Source organism: Magnolia sinica, chromosome 3, assembly GCF_029962835.1.
Source record: "Magnolia sinica isolate HGM2019 chromosome 3, MsV1, whole genome shotgun sequence".
In the NCBI taxonomy this organism is placed as follows: Eukaryota; Viridiplantae; Streptophyta; class Magnoliopsida; order Magnoliales; family Magnoliaceae; genus Magnolia; species Magnolia sinica.
In genome coordinates, this window is record NC_080575.1 from 35,464,483 (window position 1) to 35,484,312 (window position 19,830).

Here is a 19,830-nt window from a genome sequence, read left to right on the forward strand (position 1 = left end):
AGGATATGGTGACACAGTTACATCTCTAATATTTTGGCGTCTTTGTATATTGAAAGTCTTTTAACATGCCGCTTTTATAATTGTCAAATCATTTGCTAATATAAATATGCTTTTGTTAATTTTTGCTTTTTAATGTAAAATATTTGTATATGACTGAGCCATTTCCAGCATAGATCCCATATAAATATCAGCGTTGTGTCACGTTCAACAAAGCTCATTGGGAGTTTCGAAGGATATGGGAATCATAGTGATCAAAGGATCGCGTGAGAGTCACCCCTGAAATTGGGTACTCTGTCCAGAAGGCGCAAAGAATTAGATCTGCTTGTTGCAAAAAGCAGCCATCCATTAGGATTTCTTTGGACCTTATTATAGAAATTTTTTTTTTCCATCATAGTGGACCACATATAATCCAAAAATTACCTCCAATTTTATGATTACAGTCATCTGAATAAGGAACCATCAAGAAGAGAAGTTTGCCACAATCCATCACCACTTAATGCTTTTTAAGATGGTGAATAGAGCCGCTGGATCTGAGTTCATGTTTTAATGATCCAGGCCATTGATACGATGGGCCTCGCCATGAGTTTGGGATGTGCAAAAGTCTTCAAGGGAAGATCCTATCTTATCTCTGGCCAGAGAAACAATAGTTATAGGATGCTATAAGTATTCAAGTGAAAAGAGTAAAATTGTCAAATGGTTGAAGTATTCCCACCTGAAGTTGCTTTCTATTTCTTTATCCCCCATCCAATGTGAGTGAGGCCCATCATATAAACCGTTCACATCATGGAAACATCCTGCTAGATCCAACGGCTGCAGTACCAATCCTGTAAGGAATCAAGATAAGTAGTTCTAAGCCTAGCAAACCACTCCAGAGGAAATTAGGGGCTGAAGGCTGTGATCATCTATTCATGGCGATTGGGGACAAAGTGCAATCCATGGTGGGCCCCTTCTATCCAAAGTTTCATGGTGACCAAACTTGAACCCACTTGAACCCCATACAAAAATGTGTCCTATAACAAGTATCTGCCTTAAATTTTACCATTCCAACTGATCATTACTAATTTGGAGAAATCAAAGCTCGAGCCGAATTCTAAATTCCTGTTTGAAAATAACTCCTAAGAATTTTATAGTTACAAAAGAAGAAGAACAAAGGGTTTAAAGGAACAAAAGGGGAAATAGAAACCCAACCCTGCATATGTTTCATTTTGCCTGAGGATGTGAAGCAATGAAGTCAACAACAAGGATCTCAAACCCAAATTCCTCTACAGTATCCAAACTGACAAGTTCAAGATCATTATGGAAATATGCATTCAGCGTAACCTTGGAGGGATCGACTTTCTGGATGTTCTTGAGGATGAAGGTGATGCGATTAGAGACCTCCGATTTGTCGAGAAAGGAGCCCTTGATCTCATCCGAGGATGATGACGAGTAGCGTCCGCGGCCGAGGAGGAGATTGAAAGGATGAACAGGGGCTTGGACTTGCACTCTCAGGTGCCTTAGGACAGCGTTTCTTGCTGCTGCGACCGACCACTAGAGCTACTAGGAAGAAGCTTGTCTCAGAGATTTCTCACTCACTTTTCCTGGTTTTCGGAATCTTCTTCGGAGCGAGAGAGGGGGAATGGGTTTGGGTCAGCACTGCTCAGAGAAGGGGAGATGATTCAAGGAAGATAAATAAAAAATGAGAGCCAGAGGGGGTGATAGGTTAGGGAAAGAAATCGGGAGTAAGAGCAAGAGAGGGGTAGGGAGGAAATCTCGGTTTGAAAGAGGGATTAGTGCACCAAAATCTGTTCATTCTTTTTATATGTAAAAATGGTTTAAAACTGTTCCAAAACAGGAACGGCCTAAACCCATTTCTAAAGTAAAACATAGCCGTTCCAAATATGCAATTTTGTCGGTGTTATTTTGCTCGCATGATTAACTTTCTTATTAACCCTGATTGTATCTTTTTGTAGCTCTCCCCCGAAGTCAGCTGAAGCTGACCCAGCTGTAGCTTCGCCACGTCAGACTTGTGCAGGAGCAGAGTGCGGCTGAGAGAAATTGGAGCCGGCTAATCACTCCTTTTTCCTCAAGTAGGTCGGCTTGTTGGTAGTCGAGCCGGCATGTATGTTGTTGTTAATCAGCTCGCCGGTTTCCTTCGTCCCCCTTTTTATCTTTACACTGTTACTTTTCTTTCCACTTTTGTAGAAATGGCAGATTGCCCTTGCGCAAAGAGATTAAAGCTTCCATCCACAGCAAAGCTAGAGTTGCTAAGGAGGGCCGCTAGGAAGGACACTCGCTTCCACACCCAACAAAATTCATCATACACTATTTTTTATTTTATTTTATTTTATTTATTCCGTTCTAATGCCTAAGGTGAATGAATGGCATTTGGTATAATAAAATTCACCCAAACGAGTCACTCTTTTATGCTGTAAACTTGGCAGCATGTAAGTTGATCAACCTAGCTGCTCCTACGATAGATAACCCCCAAAAAAAAAAAAAAAAAAAAAAAACCACGGTTATGATCATTTCCGTTCCATCATTGGGCTAAAAATAGATAGCCGGATTAAAGTCAACCTTCCATTGTGGAAATTCTGATTATCGAATGGGTGCAATTTTTCAAAATATCATTAAGGCCCACTCTATAGATGCTTGAGGTCATCGTACATATTTACAGGACAACAGCGCCTAAATTTGTGAGATTGAGCTCACACTGGGAAATGATTTGTTGGCCCACTTTGACATAGGCCCGTCAATGGAGCAGTTGGCCCATCAGGCTTTTGGTCCAAGGGACCTGTGCATGATAAAAATTTCTTCTGTTATAAAAAAAGAAGTTTTTGATCAGGCTTCATTTAAGAGCCTGCCACCCCGGCCAGTCTGTTTAGGATTTCAAGGGCATTTTTGCCATGTATCATCCATGATTGGGAGCAACTAATGAACGGACCAGATATCCCACAAAAAGTGAGTGGGCGAGCTGAGGCGTGCTTGTTTTTGTCCATTACGGCTCCAGATGGGCTGGGGCCCAGGTTTACTTTGCGGGCCAAGCTTGCAAAGCTTTGGGCCTGGCCCATTGATCGCCTCACTTATGTTGATCTGGAAGGACTTGACACTAGACTGGATTGATTTAATTGTGACCGCTATTGGGATCAACGGCCTTCACTCCAGCAAGCCCTAAAGATTTAATCGTGATACAAGACTTTTCTCATCTTGACAGGAAAGTGGATTAGGTTAGACCCCAGCCTCACCCAAGACAGTGTGGCCATTACCAAGGTGCCTAGCTTGATGTTTGTATTCTATGTCTACCCCATCCATCGGTGTCCCAGATAATTTTATGGCATTATTCGGAAAACAGTGCTGGTTGAACACCCTACCATACTTCTGAAAACAATGGCCAATCATCACTGTTTCCTATGGTATGGTACACCTAATAATTAGATTTCCTTCATATCTTGCATAATGTCATAAAATGATTTGGAAAAACAGATGAACAAAGTGGATATAAAATAAACACATCAAGGTGGCCCCACGGTAAAGGCTGCACCGCCTTGGGTGAGGCCTGGGTCTCATCTAATCTGGGTTGGAATTTCTTTTGAAATTTATATGGATCCTATGATGATGTTTTTATTAGATCCACACCGTTTATCCATTTTTTCAGATCATTTTAAGATACGATCCCAAAAACAATGAATATCAAAAGCTAAATTGGACCAGACTACTCAAAACAGTAGGAATTGATGTTACCTTGAAAACTTCTTATGGCCATAAAAGGCTTTGATCAAGCTGGTATTTGTATTTTAACTTCATCCGGGTATTATTTGTGATCTCATGAACAGGTCATATGGAAAATAAGTCTCATGCTTAGCTACAGGAAAGTTTCAATGATAGTTTGTTCAATCCCTAATTTTTCATTGGTGTGGTCTACTTAGATGTTTATTAGTACCTCATTTTGGGACTATTGCTTTATAATTATCAAGAAAAGTTGATGAACAGTATAAATCTACCACAAATTATGGTGGGGTTCAGGAAATTTCCTCGAGTTAAAAAGTTGTGTTGTGTAGCCATCAATCTATTTGGGAGAGAAACCGGGCGTATCATGTCAGTCAGCGACAGTAATCAGACATGACGTGGACCAATGAGAAGCAGTGGCACTGGAATTGCCCACGGCTTCAACGGACGTGGATTAGCTACTGAACTTGACAGTAGCGACTATCACTACTGAAGTGACGTCACCATGTTATGTGGGCTCCACCGTGAAGTATGTATTGTATCCACACTGTCCATACACTTGGAAAGATCATTTTAGGGCATTATTCAAAAAATGAGACAAGTCCAAAGCTCAAGTTGAGCCCACCACAGAAGAAGTGGGGATTGGACGCCTATCATTAAAAACTTCTTCAGGCGAGAGAAGTTTTCGATCAAGCTAATATTTGTGTTTTCCATCAAGCTGATATTTGTGTTTTCCCTTGTTCCATGTCTGTGTTAACTTATAACCAGGTTGGATCTCAAATAAACAGCATGGTGGGCCCTAGGAAGGTTTCAACGGTAGGCATCAGTGGTGGGGTCCACTTGAACTGTCGATCTGCCTCATTCTTTAGAAAATGTCCTAAAATGATTTCTCCAAATTGACGGATGGTGTAGATACAGCACATAAATCATGATGGGGATCAAAAAAATGGTGACGTCATTTCAGTAGCGGACTGCTACTGATGGGTTCAGTACCTAATCCGCTTCCGCCTTCAACGCACGATCCGCACTCTCTCTGATCCTTCTTTCGGAGACTCGTTTATGATCCTGACTCCGAAAGACTCTCGATAACTCAGGCTACTCAGCATGACTAACGGTGACTTGGGCCGAGTGGTAGACAATCCTAACCAACAATGTACAAGAAACGTTGCTTTGGTTGGAGGCATTTGAGTGCTTGGGGAATCTCAGAAGCAATCATGGGTTATGCTTACCATGCCTAAGATGGCCTGACATCTTCAACATCATATCAGGGTAGTGCAATTCTATCTTCTCTATATTGATATTGTGATTTGTAGGCAAGATCTGTTGAGGATGGTGATTGTGGGATAGATTCTGTTACGTTGATTTTACTCAGAAGTCGTCACTGCGAGACGGTCCCCAAACTCGTCTTTATTGAATGGGTGTCGTCACTGCTGAACGGGATGGATAATATGTCTAGGATGGTTTTCTTTAGAAATCTTGATGTGTTGGAAAGAAGTTGTTGGATGATTTCCCAAAATTGAGTTTTTTACCTGCCTCTTGGGAGTTCTTAGAACCAGCGTAAATTCTGACATGATTCATGGGATGCTTAGTTAAACAATAGGGCATCTTCAGCGAAGAGGTAGAGGAGATGCGAGATACTTGGGCCATTTTGGGCCAGATTTAGTAGCTTTAAGAGTTTGGCCGTCTCCATTGCAGCCTAAAGGGTGGCCTTGGGCTACCATCAATGTTGTCAAAATCATTATTATATCACAAATCATAATATGAGTTGAATCGTATTGACAAATTGTATCTTAAATTGTAAGGTTTTTACTTGAATCAATCTTGTCAAAATCATTATTATATCACAAATCATAATATGAGTTGAATCGTATTGACAAATTGTATCTTAAATTGTAAGGTTTTTACTTGATATATATATATATATGTGTGTGTGTGTGTGTGTGTGTGTGTGTGTGTGTGTGAAAAAATATATGTAAATCATAAAAGATAAAAAAAAAATTAAAAAATTTGAAAAAAAGAAAACCCGATTAACTTAAGATTTGGGTCAAGGGTCGGATCTTAGTTTTAAAAAGAAAGGTTTTCAAAATTTAAAGAAAGAAAAAAATCCTAAAAAACATACAAAAGTTCTTAAAATTTTGTTTTGTACCTTTTTTTTTTTTTTTTTTTTTTTTTTAATTTATAGCGTAGAATCATGTTAGAAAAAATGACATTCGATTCCATTGTGAAGCAAAAGATATCGATTTCTTTATTTTGAGTTTTTGAATATCAAAATCTACAAAAGAAAAAATATGACATTTTTAATAGGAGAGCATTTTTTCCCCCCCATATTTTATGAGCAAAAAGGTACAAAAAAAAGGAAATTTTGAATACAAATAATAATAAATTGATTTTTTAAGTATTTTTTGGCCCAATTATGCAGTAATTGTATCAATTATTTAGGATTTGTGATTTGTGTGTACCATTCAAATTATACACCCATACAATATGATATGAATCATACAATTCATATCATGAATCATACGATTTTGATAACATTGACTACCATTCTAATGTAGAACAGGTAGCAAAGGATTTCATGACAGTCTGGATTGAAGGAAGGGTTGAAAAGCTTGATTCATGGCAAAAATGGTCTAACACATGCTATGGGTTCCAACATAAGTAATTGTTCACTCTAATCTCCATTTTTAATTTTTTTAATTTTTTTAATTTTTTAGCAAATAAGAAGGAGACTCTCTTATTACCAACCAATGGCAAAAGTCCAAGAATATAAAGAACAAAAAAGATAGCCTCATTGTGAGAAAAGAAAGAGAAAAGAAGAAGAAATTAAGGAAAGAAAAAATGCCCACACCCTAGTTAGGGAAAGAAAACAACACCTTAGGTCAAGAAAAGCCTAGACCCCGAGCTACGAAAAGAAACCCACACTCCACGCTAGGAATAAAAAAAGGCACACACCCTTGGCCAAAAAGAGACTCTTACATGAAAATAAGAGAATCGGGTAACAAAACAATCCGCACCCCGAGGCCCAAAATAAGGAATATGCACAAGCTTAGCAAAAACTTTCCAGCCGTGACACCGAAATAAGAGATGGATGCTTGAACTCCGGGAAGCAAATTGTTGGTAGCTCTAGCTTCCAGGAAAAACTTACAGGGAGGATTTCAAAGGAGTCAGGATGATCTTCTTTATATCATAATTGGGCACTTCAATTTGAACAAATGAAATATTAGCTTCAAGAAGTCTCATCAAGCCAAGAAAAACAAAAGATAGAAAAGAACTAGCTGTGTCCTCCCCTCTAACATCCGAAATAATACCCAACAAACTTTAAAGAATGGAGGAAAAAACAAAGAACATCAACCCTATAATTAGAAAAATGATCACGACAATGGCATCGGCTTCTAGAGTGATGGGAGGAAGAAATAACAACATTTCTTTTCATGACAGAACTAGGGATAGTAGGAGGAATATCCCAATGAGTAGCAATAGTAGTAAGTCATTACTAACTCTCATAAATAAAGTACGCCTACTAATATCCTCTACAATGTGCTTAAACAAAATTTCCCTACGAACTCCTTTTTTAGAGAACATATGAAAATTTATTTTCTCTCCAAACCTACCACACAAGCATAGGAAAACAACTATGCGGTCAAAATCCTACAACGGGACTTAGATTTTTTGTAAATGTAGACAACCGTCGTAACAACAATATATATATATATATATATATATATATATATATATATATATATATATATATATATATATATATCAAAAAGAACTTCATTCATATATGAGTCATGTACATTCAGCCCCCCAAAAATAAAGGGCCTATCGTGGAGAGAGAAAAAAAAACTGCACAAAACCATTCACCGCATTCTAATCGAACCCATCCCCACCCTGTCCAGAAAAATGAAACCTCTAACCTGATGAGGAAGATCAACCCTTGTGCTCCACCACGTAGCTGTGGGCGAACCGCTCCCTAGACGAGCCATAAAATCCGCCATTGAATTTCCTTCCCTCAGAATGTGTTTGACCTCGATTTGCCCTCATTGCTTCAACTGGTAGATTCTACACAGCCACGCCTTCCATTTCCAACCTGGGTTCGTCAACCCATTTAACATATCTACAACCGGTCGTGAATCCGATTCCAGAATGATTTGAAGGAAGCCCCTTTGTAAACCAAATAGAATCCCATCATACACCGCTCTTAGCTCAGCGAGGGTGTTCGAACCAATACCATAGTTGGCCGAAAACGTAAAGACAAAATCACCCGTCGCCCCTCTACAAATGCCCCCACCACCTGAGGCACCGGGGTTAACCCTAGCGGAACCGTCAACATTAATCTTTACCCAACCAACATGAGGTTTTTCCCATCTGATCACCCTCGAGCCCCCTCCCATCCTGGTGGAAAAGACGTTTAACCCCCTCCCTCCTCGAGAACCCGTATGTACCCCCGATCCCCCAATTCTTGCAACCCACTGGCGAATAGTGTTGATTGTCTTATCTGGAGATACCAACTTGGCCTCAAAAACTGTGGCATTTTGAGCTTTCCAGATGGCCCAAATTATGATGCATGGCATGATCATAATATCTTCCAATTTCCTTTGCGTCGCCCCCGCCGCCACCCACCACTGATTTAATCTCCCTTCCACAGAAGCCGCTGCCATAATATTTACGCCGAAATCCCTGCCTATCACTTCCCACACCTGATGAGCCAATCTACTCTCTATAAATAAGTGAGTTATCGACTCAAATGCATGCTCCTGGGCGTATTGAAAGGCACAACAAACACATCTCGAAGCGAGGTGAATCCCTTTGGATTGCACTAACTCATCAACCGGGATAGCCTGATTAATCACTCTCCACATGAATAAGGATATCTTCGGAGGGAGTTTAACGTGCCACACCCATCATGCCCAACTTCTCCCCAGGCCAGGACACGTGACCAACTTCCAGGCTGATTTAATAGAGAAATCGCCCATAGGAGTAAACGGCCATAACGGAATGTCAGAATCAGCCGATGTGTGGAAGCCTGCTTAAAGAACAAAGTCCAGAATAGACTGAGGGAGAAGAAGCCATGGCGTAGTAATTGGAATAGGCCCAAGAGGACCCAGAGCATGACGTACCTGGAGATGTAGCAAGTCCTCTGACACCTCTGCTTCTGCCAGCTGTTCTAAGGGACCCAAACCTGACCAATTTGCCCCCCAAAAATTGCAGTTTCCTACACTAATCTGCCACTGAACTGTAGCGTCAACTAGGGGGATGAGATCCCTAACTCGCTTCCACAAAGGGGAAGAAAATTGGCTCGATCTGGTTGTCAAACCTGTATCCAACTCCTTCCCATGCTTTGCAACCATATACGATTTCCAAACATTTCCATCCACCGCAAACCTGATTTGCCATGCCATCTTCACTCTGAAAGACTTCATAAGTTCATGCAATCTCCTGATTCCAAGTCCACCTTCAGCTATAGGCCTAGCCATCGCCTTCCAATTCATCCAGTGGCACTTTTGCTTCCCTTCAGCCCATCCCCAGAAAAAATTTGCCATTTGTCTTTCAATTGTCCCCAACACCTATAAAGGGATGTGAAGGGCCACCATAGAGTGGACTGGAATACTTGCTAGCACACTTTTAATCAGGACAAGCCGTCCCGCCTGGGAGAGCAGTTTGGCCTTCCACCCATTTATGCGACCCAACACCCTCCCAACTAGAGGGTTAAAATCACACACCTTTAACCTGCCCTCCACCAGTGGGACTCCAAGGAAAGAAAAAAGGCCTGTGCATCTGCCAAAATCAAGGACTGATTCGGTCGATCTAACTGAGGCCGCCGAAGTTTTTTTGCTGCAAAGGAAAGAACATTTCCTAACATTAATAGACTAGCCCGAGGCTGCTTGGTACTTGTCCATAAATCTTTTTGTAGCTCATAGCGAAGATTTTGTCCCATTTGTGAAGACCAGCGTGTCATCCACATACAGCAAATGGGAAATGATTGGGTAACCTCTACTGACTACAAAAGGTTGGGCGACCTGCTGAATTACTAAATTTTTCAGTCCTTTTCTTAACACCTCAGCTGAGAGAATGAATAAGCTAGGGGAGATTGGGTCACCCTGACGTAGCCCCCTCGTCGATTTGAAGAAACCTGCCATTTCACCATTTATAAGCACTAAAAACCAGCAATTTACCCAACACTTTTCGACGAGCGTTATCCATTAATCGGTGAAACCGAAACGATACAAAACCTGCTTGAGAAAGTCCCAATTCACTCTATCATAAGCTTTGTCCATGTCCAACTTCAACACAATATTCCCACCTTGGAACTTCCAGTTTAACTCCTTGAATAACTCCTGCGATAAAGCAATGTTTTCAGCTATTACTCGGCCCCCCACAAAAGTGCCTTGTTCAGGGGAAATCAATGATGGGAGAACCTGGCTGAGTTTGGCCGCCAAAATCTTCACAAAAATCTTGTAGAAGCAGTTACAGAGACTAACCGGGTGGTAATCAGAGAAACGTTTTGGCGTAGGAGATTTTGGGATGAGACAAATAAGAGATGTCATGACTGACCTGGGCAACCTTTCCCATTGAAAGAAAAATTCCACTGCCCTATGAATGTCAGTACCCACTATCTCCCAACATGAATTGGAGAAACTAGAAGAAAACCCATCAGGGCCAGCCGTGTTATCAGTTGGGATCGAAGACACCGCTGCCCAACTTCATCTATAGTCGGATGTTCCATTAGCATATGGTTTTGTTCTTGGGTAACCAGCTGCGGAATGAGACCTAACAGGTCCTCATCCAAATGGCAAGGAGTAGCCGTAAATTGCTTCTCAAAAAATTTGACCGCTGCAACTTTCACCTCCTCAGGGCTGTCTGCCGACTATCATGATTCGAGATCCACTTTACTGATGATAGACCGCCTCTATCTTTTCATAGCCGTAGCATGAAAGAAACGTGCGTTTTTGTCCCCCTCCGCGAGCCAATCCACCCTTGCTTTCTGTTTCCAAAAAATTTTCTCTTTTAGTTCTAGCTCCTCGAGACTGGCTGCAGCTGCATTTCATTCCTAAAGAAGCTGCTCTGCTTGATCCAACGAGGCAGACAAGTCCTGCAAATGCCCCTCCAAATCCTCCAGAAGAAATTCTGTAGACTTAATCTGTTCGAATATGTTCCCAAATACCTCCCTATTCCATTTATTAAGCTCCACTTTCACCTGCTTAAGCTTCACCAGAACATTAAAAATTGGGTGATTGGAGTCCACCTTATCCCAAGCCATTTTGACCATCCTGAGAAAGGATCCATCTTGAGTCCACATGCGTTGAAAGCGAATTGGCTTTGGACCGCCGGTCTGCTGCTTAGGACATGTCAGAAGAAGAGGAGCGTGATCGGACTGTACACGGGGCAGATGGGAGATGAAGAATTGCGGGAACAACGACGCCCAAATCACATTAATGAGGACCTTGTCCAGCCTCACCCATACTCGAGAGTTCCCAGCCTAGTTGTTGCTCCAAGTGAACCTGCTCCCTCTAAACCCGGCATCCTGTAAGCCTGTCACGTTCACAGCATCCGTAAACTCTGAGGAGGAGACCCTATTTGCCGGTCTTCTACTTCTCCTCTCAGAGTCGTCAATGGTAGCATTGAAATCACCGCAGACTGCCCAGGGGCCTTGTACTGAAACTGAGATGGAAGCAAGATCCGACCAGAGTGTTCTCCTCAAAATCCTTGCACACCTAGCATACACAAAAGTAACATACACTTGGGAGGAACAATTTTGTAGGGAAATAGCAGTTAAAAGACATTGGTCAGATTTAAAAAGGACAGATAAAGAAATGGAGGCCTTAAAGAAAATCCAAATCTTTCCCCCCATATCTCCATTGGAGTAAGAAGAGTAAAACCTAAGCGAAAGACCCATCCAGATTCTCTTGTCCTCTCCCAGCATCGACTCTAGCAAAGTCACCACCCAGGGGTCATGATTCTTGATCAATCTTCTCATAGTCCACAGAGATCGCTGGTTTCCTATCCCTCGGACGTTCCACAGCAAAATTTTATTCATCTGTCACACACCCTGTATTCACGGCCCTTCTCTTTAACTTACGAAGCCTCGAATCCCAGTTTCATTTAGAGTACAAAATTCTATGTCTTCGATACTTTCCCACCCTTTTCTGTGATTCTAACTTACTGTGCATCACTGAGGTGCTTGTCAAATTCCTGTCCTGATGGTAATCATCTGACCCTGACTCTTCTCCCGTGTTCTATTATGGAGCCTTTTCATTCCCTACCTAGTGAGCCTTTAGCTGAGCATCTGTTTGGCAAAACAATGAGAAATATGGAGACAGATCCACCTCCAGATTAGCTCTATCTAACCCTGACATGGAATCAGCCAATATCCTGCATTGATCAACACTAGAGCTACCCCAAAATCTACTTCTTGTAGCTCCACCCTTGTCCACACTGTGTTGGCCCAGACTGAAAATATGGTTCGGAGACAAGTTCTCCTTACCCCTACACTCCCCTGGCTCAAGAGGTAGCTGAAGACGGGTTCCCTTCGTCCCCACCAATATGTGGGGGAATATCAGTTGACACCACTCGCCTAGATCTCAGCAGCTGACCCTCCCTACCGCGATCCAAGGGGTAGCCCCAATCTGTTGGCGAAGAGAGATGGGGGCAGGAATACTGCTGCAAGCCCCTCAGTAAATCCACTTCAGCCAGTGAAAAGCCAGTCTGCTGTTGGGTTTGATCTGATCTATCCTCCAACTGCGTATCGAGGTCAATGATCTGGGTAGTTCCTGCGGTTTCAGTCCCCTTTGAGTAACCAAGAGACCTCCTCCTTCCTCCCAAATCCATAGCCAAAGGAGGAGGGTCAGTCTGCGCACAATGCACTTCTCCATTATGCTCCCCCTCTCCCCGAACATAGGTAGCCTGCACTCCCTAATAACCCCTTGAACAACCTCCTCTGCTCGAGAAACTCCACCCCCACTTGACTTCAAAGCTTCCACCTCTCCACCATGACTGACACCCTCACACAGAAGGGCCCCTAGCACGCCAGTATGAGTTAGATTTCCATCACCAAGTCTGATATATGGACATTTCTTTGCTAATATTATATCATTGGAAAGGTATTAACAAGATGACAAAGAAAATAATTGTCCTAGGTGGTTGCCTTCGACTAGTTTTGTAAAAATAAAATAAAATAAATAAAAAAGTATTTAAATTCATGTTTGAAGTTAGAACTTACTATTTTTAATAAGTTTTGCACTTGTCGTCTCTTTAAGCATTTTAGGGTTTTTAGTGTTATTACTTTCAACAATATATCTATTTTCAAATTTTAATAAGATTAGGATCCTTGCAATTTCTACTATTTTTAGAAAATTATATTCAATCTGATTATGCTAGGGTTTTAGGTGTGCATTACTTATTTAAATATGTTATATATGTTCTGTAAAGGTGTTTTATTTAATAAAATTATTTGCATTTAGTTTTGCTTTATATAATATTTTTCTTATGAATTTGAGGATACTTGTTAAGGAAGAAAGTGATCTCATCCATTTTCTTTGCACATCATTGCACTACATTCACAATAATGGGAGAATGACACCATGGATACATGGTCCATAATCATCTTAATCTAGTGCTTGAAGGAGCCAAATCATTCCAGGGGGGAGCTTCAAGTGAATATACTACAAGTGGTATACAGATGTTTTCTTGAACCAAAGCTTCATATTAATGATGAGTCCATAAGATGTTGTAATGTATGATTGTATGATGAGTTGTATATGGTTGTGTTTTATCATTAAATTGACAGAGGGGGAGATTGTAAGTGCCTATATTTAAAGCACACTTAATGTTGTCAAATTTTGCATTTACGGATGGATCGCAAGCACACTCCAGTATTCTTCAGCAACTCATGAAGATCACTTAAAGACAGGCTCAACATCTCAAGGTTGACTCAACATTTCAAGCCTTAAAGACATTGCATGATTGTATATGTCAACCTTCAGGTGGTATAAACGTTAGAATGACTCTAGGTTAGGTGTTTTTAAATTATGACCGTTAATATAATGTATACAATGTAAAAACACTAAAGTTTGGCCAGCCCATCGGGTTCGGCCATCCTAACTAGATTCGGCCAACCTAATAAAATTAGGGCAAATTTACAGTAATGATCAAATTTTCTGTGGCAAGTTCGGTCAGCCTAACTTTGGGTTTGGCCAGCCCAAGTTTTGTTTGGTCAAGTTTCTAGCAATGCAACTTTTCGAATTTCAGCAAATTCATCCAGTCGAACCCTATATTCGGCTAGTCGAATTTTGGCTTAGTCTAGTTAAAAATTTTATTTCTCTTATCCTGTGAAATTCGAGAGCTGTTGGAATGCAATATTTGAAATCTGACCAGCCAAATAAAAAATCAAGTTGAGCAAATTTCCAAATCCTATGGCTATAAATAAAGGCCTTCTCTCATTCATTCAAAGCACGAAAATTGGTGAATAATCTATTTAAGTAAAGAGAGAAAGTCAGGCCCTTCTTAAGCTATTTGTGCGGTAATTCTAATATTTGTTTTAGCTTATTTTATTATCTTTCTCAAGTAAGTTTTAATTGTTTTTAAAAGAGTAATTCATACTCTACTTGAGATTTAGATAATTGAATTTGTAGCATTAGGGTTTGCTTTTATTACATTGAAAATACTTTAGATCCCTTAATTCTTTCGGATTAAATAGATACTACTAAATCTATTCTCAAGAAAGAAGATCGTCCCAATCAAGCTTCGGTTACATATTCAGCTTTAGAAGATAAGTAACTTGTAATCCTTTTATTTAGATTTTTTTTTGAGATTGCCAGGAATTCTCAATAGCTTGTTTTGGGATGAGCTAATGAAAATAACAAAGCGGGTTTTATTGTGATAAGCCCGTGAAAATCAGAAAGTGGGTTTTATTGTGATAAGCTCGTGAAAATCACAAAGTGAGTTTTATTGTGATAATCCCGTGAAAATCACAAGAACTGTATCAAGTTATTAAGGTGACCTTGCGAAAACATTGAAATAGTGAAAACAAAAATTACGACGGTAGTAATTTTGGGAGTGGAGTAGGTGTGGATTTAAGCACCGAACCACATAACTCCTTAAGCATTGGTTGTGATTGATTATCTCTTTTATTGTGAATGCTTTATTTATTTTGATTATCTCTTACAAGTTTGAAAGATTGATTTCAAAGACGTGATGAAATAAGGTTGTCCTACCTAAATTTTTTAGGTGAAGGTTGTCCTATGAACTATCTGGAATCAATGTTTTAATACTCCAAGCAATTGAGAGAAATTGTTTATTTATTCCTCATTATATCGAAATATTTGATATTGTCCTATTCATCCCCCCCCAAGGACATTGATAGCTCATTTTTTATAAACAAGTTATACACTTACACAATTATGCACACATATTCGATGGGACCTTCAATGGCATTGACACCCCATCGAGTATCTGTCGATGCCATCAAACTCATTTTATGTCATCGAGTAGCAACACTAAAACATTCCGGCAAACAACATGGATTTTTCAAAATTTTTTGATGGGAATGAGAATCTGTCGATGACATCGAGTGGTCTGTCAATTGTATCGACGGACCCTATTATTGATAGACTTAATACATCAACAACAATTTTCTTAATTCTAGTCCACAAGATTCTTTTATTTTCTTGTCTTTTAATTCTTATATTTAAGATCCTAGGTAAGAGATCTCAAGTCTCGCTTCTCAGTTTGATATTGGGTATACAATTGGTTAACCCTTTTTATTTAGGTCTAAACTTTTGTCTCTTTGAATTAACCTTGATTTTTTTTCTTTGCACTCAACCCTTTTTCCATGGGGATTATCCTCTTGCCTTAGGTCTAGCCCTTTCTACTTTTGGCTTAACCTTTTCACTTTGGAAATAGCCTTTTTCCTTAAATTTATTTAAAAATTTTTTTTTTTTTACACGGGGGCTTCCCTTAACTATTTTTACTTAATTTCATAAAGTTTGAGTACATTCTATTCCTTGTTTATTTCATTTGGGGTTAATCATTTTGTTAAATGACTTGAATGTTGAATTCTTAATGTAATTTTCCTTACAATCTTGACCCTTATACGATTCCTTGAACTTTGATATATACTCATATTATATCATTCCATTGTGTTATTAATTTCTCTTTTGAAATCATGATTAAGGATTATCTGTTAAGTTTATCCGTTCGTGGAATTTACATGCATCATGATCATGGAATGATTGAAACTTGATTTGCTTAGTTACATTATAGTCATGAAATGCTTGAAAATTAATTTTCTTGCATTATTATGAAATAACTGGTATTTGGTTTGGTTATTTAGAATTAGAAATTGTGAATATTTTGAATTGGATTGATTAGATGATGGATCGGTGAACATGTTGGGATTGTACACCTTATTGGACCGATTAGGTATGTTGTGATTGTAAAAGGTACCTGATATCTAAAGCTATATGAGAGATTTTCACTCTGTTAGATCTAAAATTACGGTAATGACTGCTTTAGTTGAAGTGGGAATATGCCAATATGTCCTAGAGGGGGGTGAATAGGACTTTTTAATATTTTATGGTAATTTAAAATCCTATCAATCTTATCCTGAGTAAATATGCGTGTATCAGGATTTCTTCAAAATAACTCTAATGGCTTCTAAGCCAAATAAAGGATCCAGTCATAAAACTATTTGAAGGATAAACGAGATGCAAATCATAGTTTATGATGGACGTGACTTTGTGTGAGGTGTGATCTCAAACAATCAAATACGAATACATTAAGGAAAATCACACAAGTAATAGAAGAAAGTAGCAATCTCAAACATAGTTGTTTTTATAGTGGTTCGACTACTTGTCTACTTCACTTCCGGGAGACGCACTTAACCCTTAAGTGTATCGAATCTCACTAACGGAGGTTTCAAATCAGGTTCACCTCAAACCAGCACAACCTACTCTAGGCTGACTCTAACGTGCCTCCATAACACAAGTTTATGCCCCACATAGGAGCAAGGGTTAACACACAACACCTGAATTTTAGGCCACACAGGCCAATGATCCACACAAGGAACCTCACCAGTTTATGCTCCCATGAGCAAGGGTCAACACACAGCACCCAAGTTTTAGACCACACAGGTCAAGGACCTACACAAGGACCTAAGAGTTTATGCTCTCCATAGAGCAAGGGTCAACACAAAGCACCCCCACATACACTCCCGTCGGAGGCCTCCTATGAGGACTTGAAAGGGGTGAGAAGCACATTTGACCCAATCCTACAAAAGGAATGATCACAGGGTTATCTGGACTTTAATGACTTACAAATAAGTAGATGAGCCCCATTCAGTACATTGATGAAGATCTCCTCCTCTGATGACGAAGAATCTTCAGCTTCCTTGAACCGCAACTCAGATGATGTACCAATGTAAGGTTGCGAGTTGGGTCAAGGTTATGATGGAATCCTACTCTATTAAATATTTTCCTATAAAGGAGACAGAGTGATTCCAATCATTTATACATTCAAGGCATCCCAGCTTAATGATTTGCCATTAAGATGGTAGTTGTAGGATCCTTGAATGCGAAAGTTTATTCCCCAATCCACTCTATTGAATGTCAAAGATGAGGGTGGATTGGAGGATGAACTCTGATGAGAGAAAAGGCTTAAGATATATGATCTAGGTTTAAACTCACAAAAGCACTCTCTATTTTCTCTACCATCAACCAAAGGCAAGCTCTCATTAAATAGATAAAAGTTCCAACAGATATAAAACGGTCATATTTTTGTTAGAGTTCGATATCATCGAGCGTATACTCTCGATAGCATCGACTGGCCGCTCGATGATACGAACTCAACTATTAAACGCTTTTAAAACTTTTTGCCAACTAGTCGAGGAGATCAAACATGCATCGATGTCATCGGATTTGGAACTCCGATTTCCTCGACACGAGGTTCAATTCCTCGACATTTGAAAATGAGAGAGCAAATGCCTTTGAAACTTATCAGGTATGTGATATGTTCGAGCATCACTTGATATCATCAAAATTTAAATATCAATGATATCAATAATAATGTCGATTCATCAATAATTCCAAGGAATTTTTCAATATTCTTGCTGGACAGTTTATGTCCTATTTCGATGACATCGACCGTGCCTCGATATGATTGATATTTAAAAATCGATTTTATCGAGTGATCCTCGATACATTAAAGTTTTAACCTGAAAGCTTGTGGGATAGAATTATGTCCCAATCAAATATCATCGAAGGTTTATCGATATCTTCAAGATTTGAATTTCGAGGATATCGATGATTTCTTCGATATATCGAGTATTACATGATTTGCCTTAATAGTATTTTGGACACAACTGACCAGATGTCGATTTTATCGAGTTGACTTGATGGACTTAAGATTCAAAATTTGATAATATCGAATAGTCCACCGATTCATTAATAATTCAGTCCAGAGATCTTTGTAGTTGCTGGACATCTGAAGTCCTCATTTCGATAATACAAGTGAGTTTCGAGGACATCGATAACAAGGTTCGATATCATCGAACCACGTATCAATAAATCGACAAAGGCAAAAAACTTATAGATTTTTTTATTTATGTAGATTAGTTTTCTAACAAAAAACCCTAAGATGTTCTATTCGATTTTAAGGGTTTTATATACCTATTGTTTTGGGACATGGGATGTGAGGCTAAGGTTTACCTTTGGCGAGTTTGGGCACACATCCGGTTGAGGTAGACGCTTGAACATTCTTCCTTTGCGGCTCCTTCATCTTGCTGACTTAACGCTCATGCTAATTGACAAACCAGGTCACTTTCAATCTCCCCCTTTGTCAATTACTTGACAAAACTCCCTAGAACAACGTTTAGACCAACACCCTAAATTGTGTGTACAAGAACTTTACACAATTTTACAAAGCTATCTAGTTCACACACACAAATGACTATGTTATTCAGTAGATGGTCCCCCTAACACCAATCTCCCCTTGTCTTCTTGCAGCTGCTCCCCCTAACACTTATACCACCATTCACAGATACACAATTTTCCTTCGGGGTGTGGATTTGTTCTCCCCCTTTTTGTCAGTCATTGGCAAAGGGCAATATAACAATGGATATTGACTGAAGTTGAAGCATACGGGAGAACCAAAACGTAGATAGCATAAGCAGAATAGATAGATGTAAAAGGACATCTCTTTATAGAAAACATGTGTGCATATTAGGTCAAAGGAGAGCAGTGAAATGATCAGATAATATGAATATAAGGATCATACAACGCAAACCAAGCAAGGAACAAGCAGAAGTAAGCAGACACAGTCTATACTAATATTCCTCAGAAAGGCAAGGCATAATATGGCAGCTAATATTGATATGAATCATCACATAGCCATCAAAATAATATTCAAAAGAAGAGCTGCCCAAACTTGGCAGTCTTGTAACAACCATCCCAAATCAACAGACACAAATATCTAGCCCATTCATGGGCATACAAAAAGGAGTAGTTTCCTCAGAGGATATTCAAACTTCACAAAAAAACTTGTTAGACTTCCCAAGTTAGTCATCCATCACAAACACTCATATGATCGTAGGGCATTCAAAAAGATATTTAGGCCCTAAGCATTTCACGGAGAAGCACTATAGATCATGAAGCTTGGGTGTGCTTAGTGCGAAGGTGGGGAATCCAAAATTTGTTCTATAGTACGTTGCAGAGACATCATCATGTGCTTAAGTTCTGAAAGACAGGCTTCATAGTTGTTAAGTTTTTTCATCAAGTGAGATTGTCCATCTAGAAGATGTTGCGCAATATCTTGTTCTGTGAAAGCCTTAATGATATTGACGGAGTCGGGGCTGTGCACAGGATTTCCCTTCTCAGAAGTTTGAGTGGTTCGACTTCCACGAAACACGTTGTCAATGATATTCAATTTGTAAATGTCCTCATAGTTGAACCAGGCACAAGGGTACAGGGAATCATTTGTAGGAGGCAACCTAATCTTTCGGGACAGCTTGGACATTAAACATGGGAACATAAGGGTAGTGATGTATTCATCTGTAGTCACTCAAATTAACTTTTGTAGAAGAAGACTGGGTAGACACACTTGAATACCTTGATGAACATCATATAGGATATT

General features: G+C 39.6%; 1 protein-coding gene across 1 annotated transcript; it reads right to left on the reverse strand.

Annotated features, from left to right (window-relative positions):
- Positions 1-9,757: 9,757 nt before the first annotated feature.
- Positions 9,758-10,253, reverse strand: LOC131238853 (uncharacterized). Its single transcript, XM_058236448.1, has 2 exons — positions 9,939-10,253; positions 9,758-9,838 (listed from the first exon to the last, which is right to left on the reverse strand). Exons 1-2 carry the CDS (start codon positions 10,251-10,253, stop codon positions 9,758-9,760), a joined length of 396 nt encoding a protein of 131 aa, XP_058092431.1.
- Positions 10,254-19,830: the final 9,577 nt, after the last annotated feature.

Excerpts from the sequence above, each read along its gene's own strand:
- LOC131238853 (XM_058236448.1), bottom strand. The coding sequence starts at position 10,253 with ATGACATCTCTTATTTGTCTCATCCCAAAATCTCCTACGCCAAAACGT. Across the intron at positions 9,839-9,938 it reads ATTGGGACTTTCTCAAGCAG|GTTTCTTCAAATCGACGAGG; the intron begins GTTTTGTATCGT and ends GTGAAATGGCAG.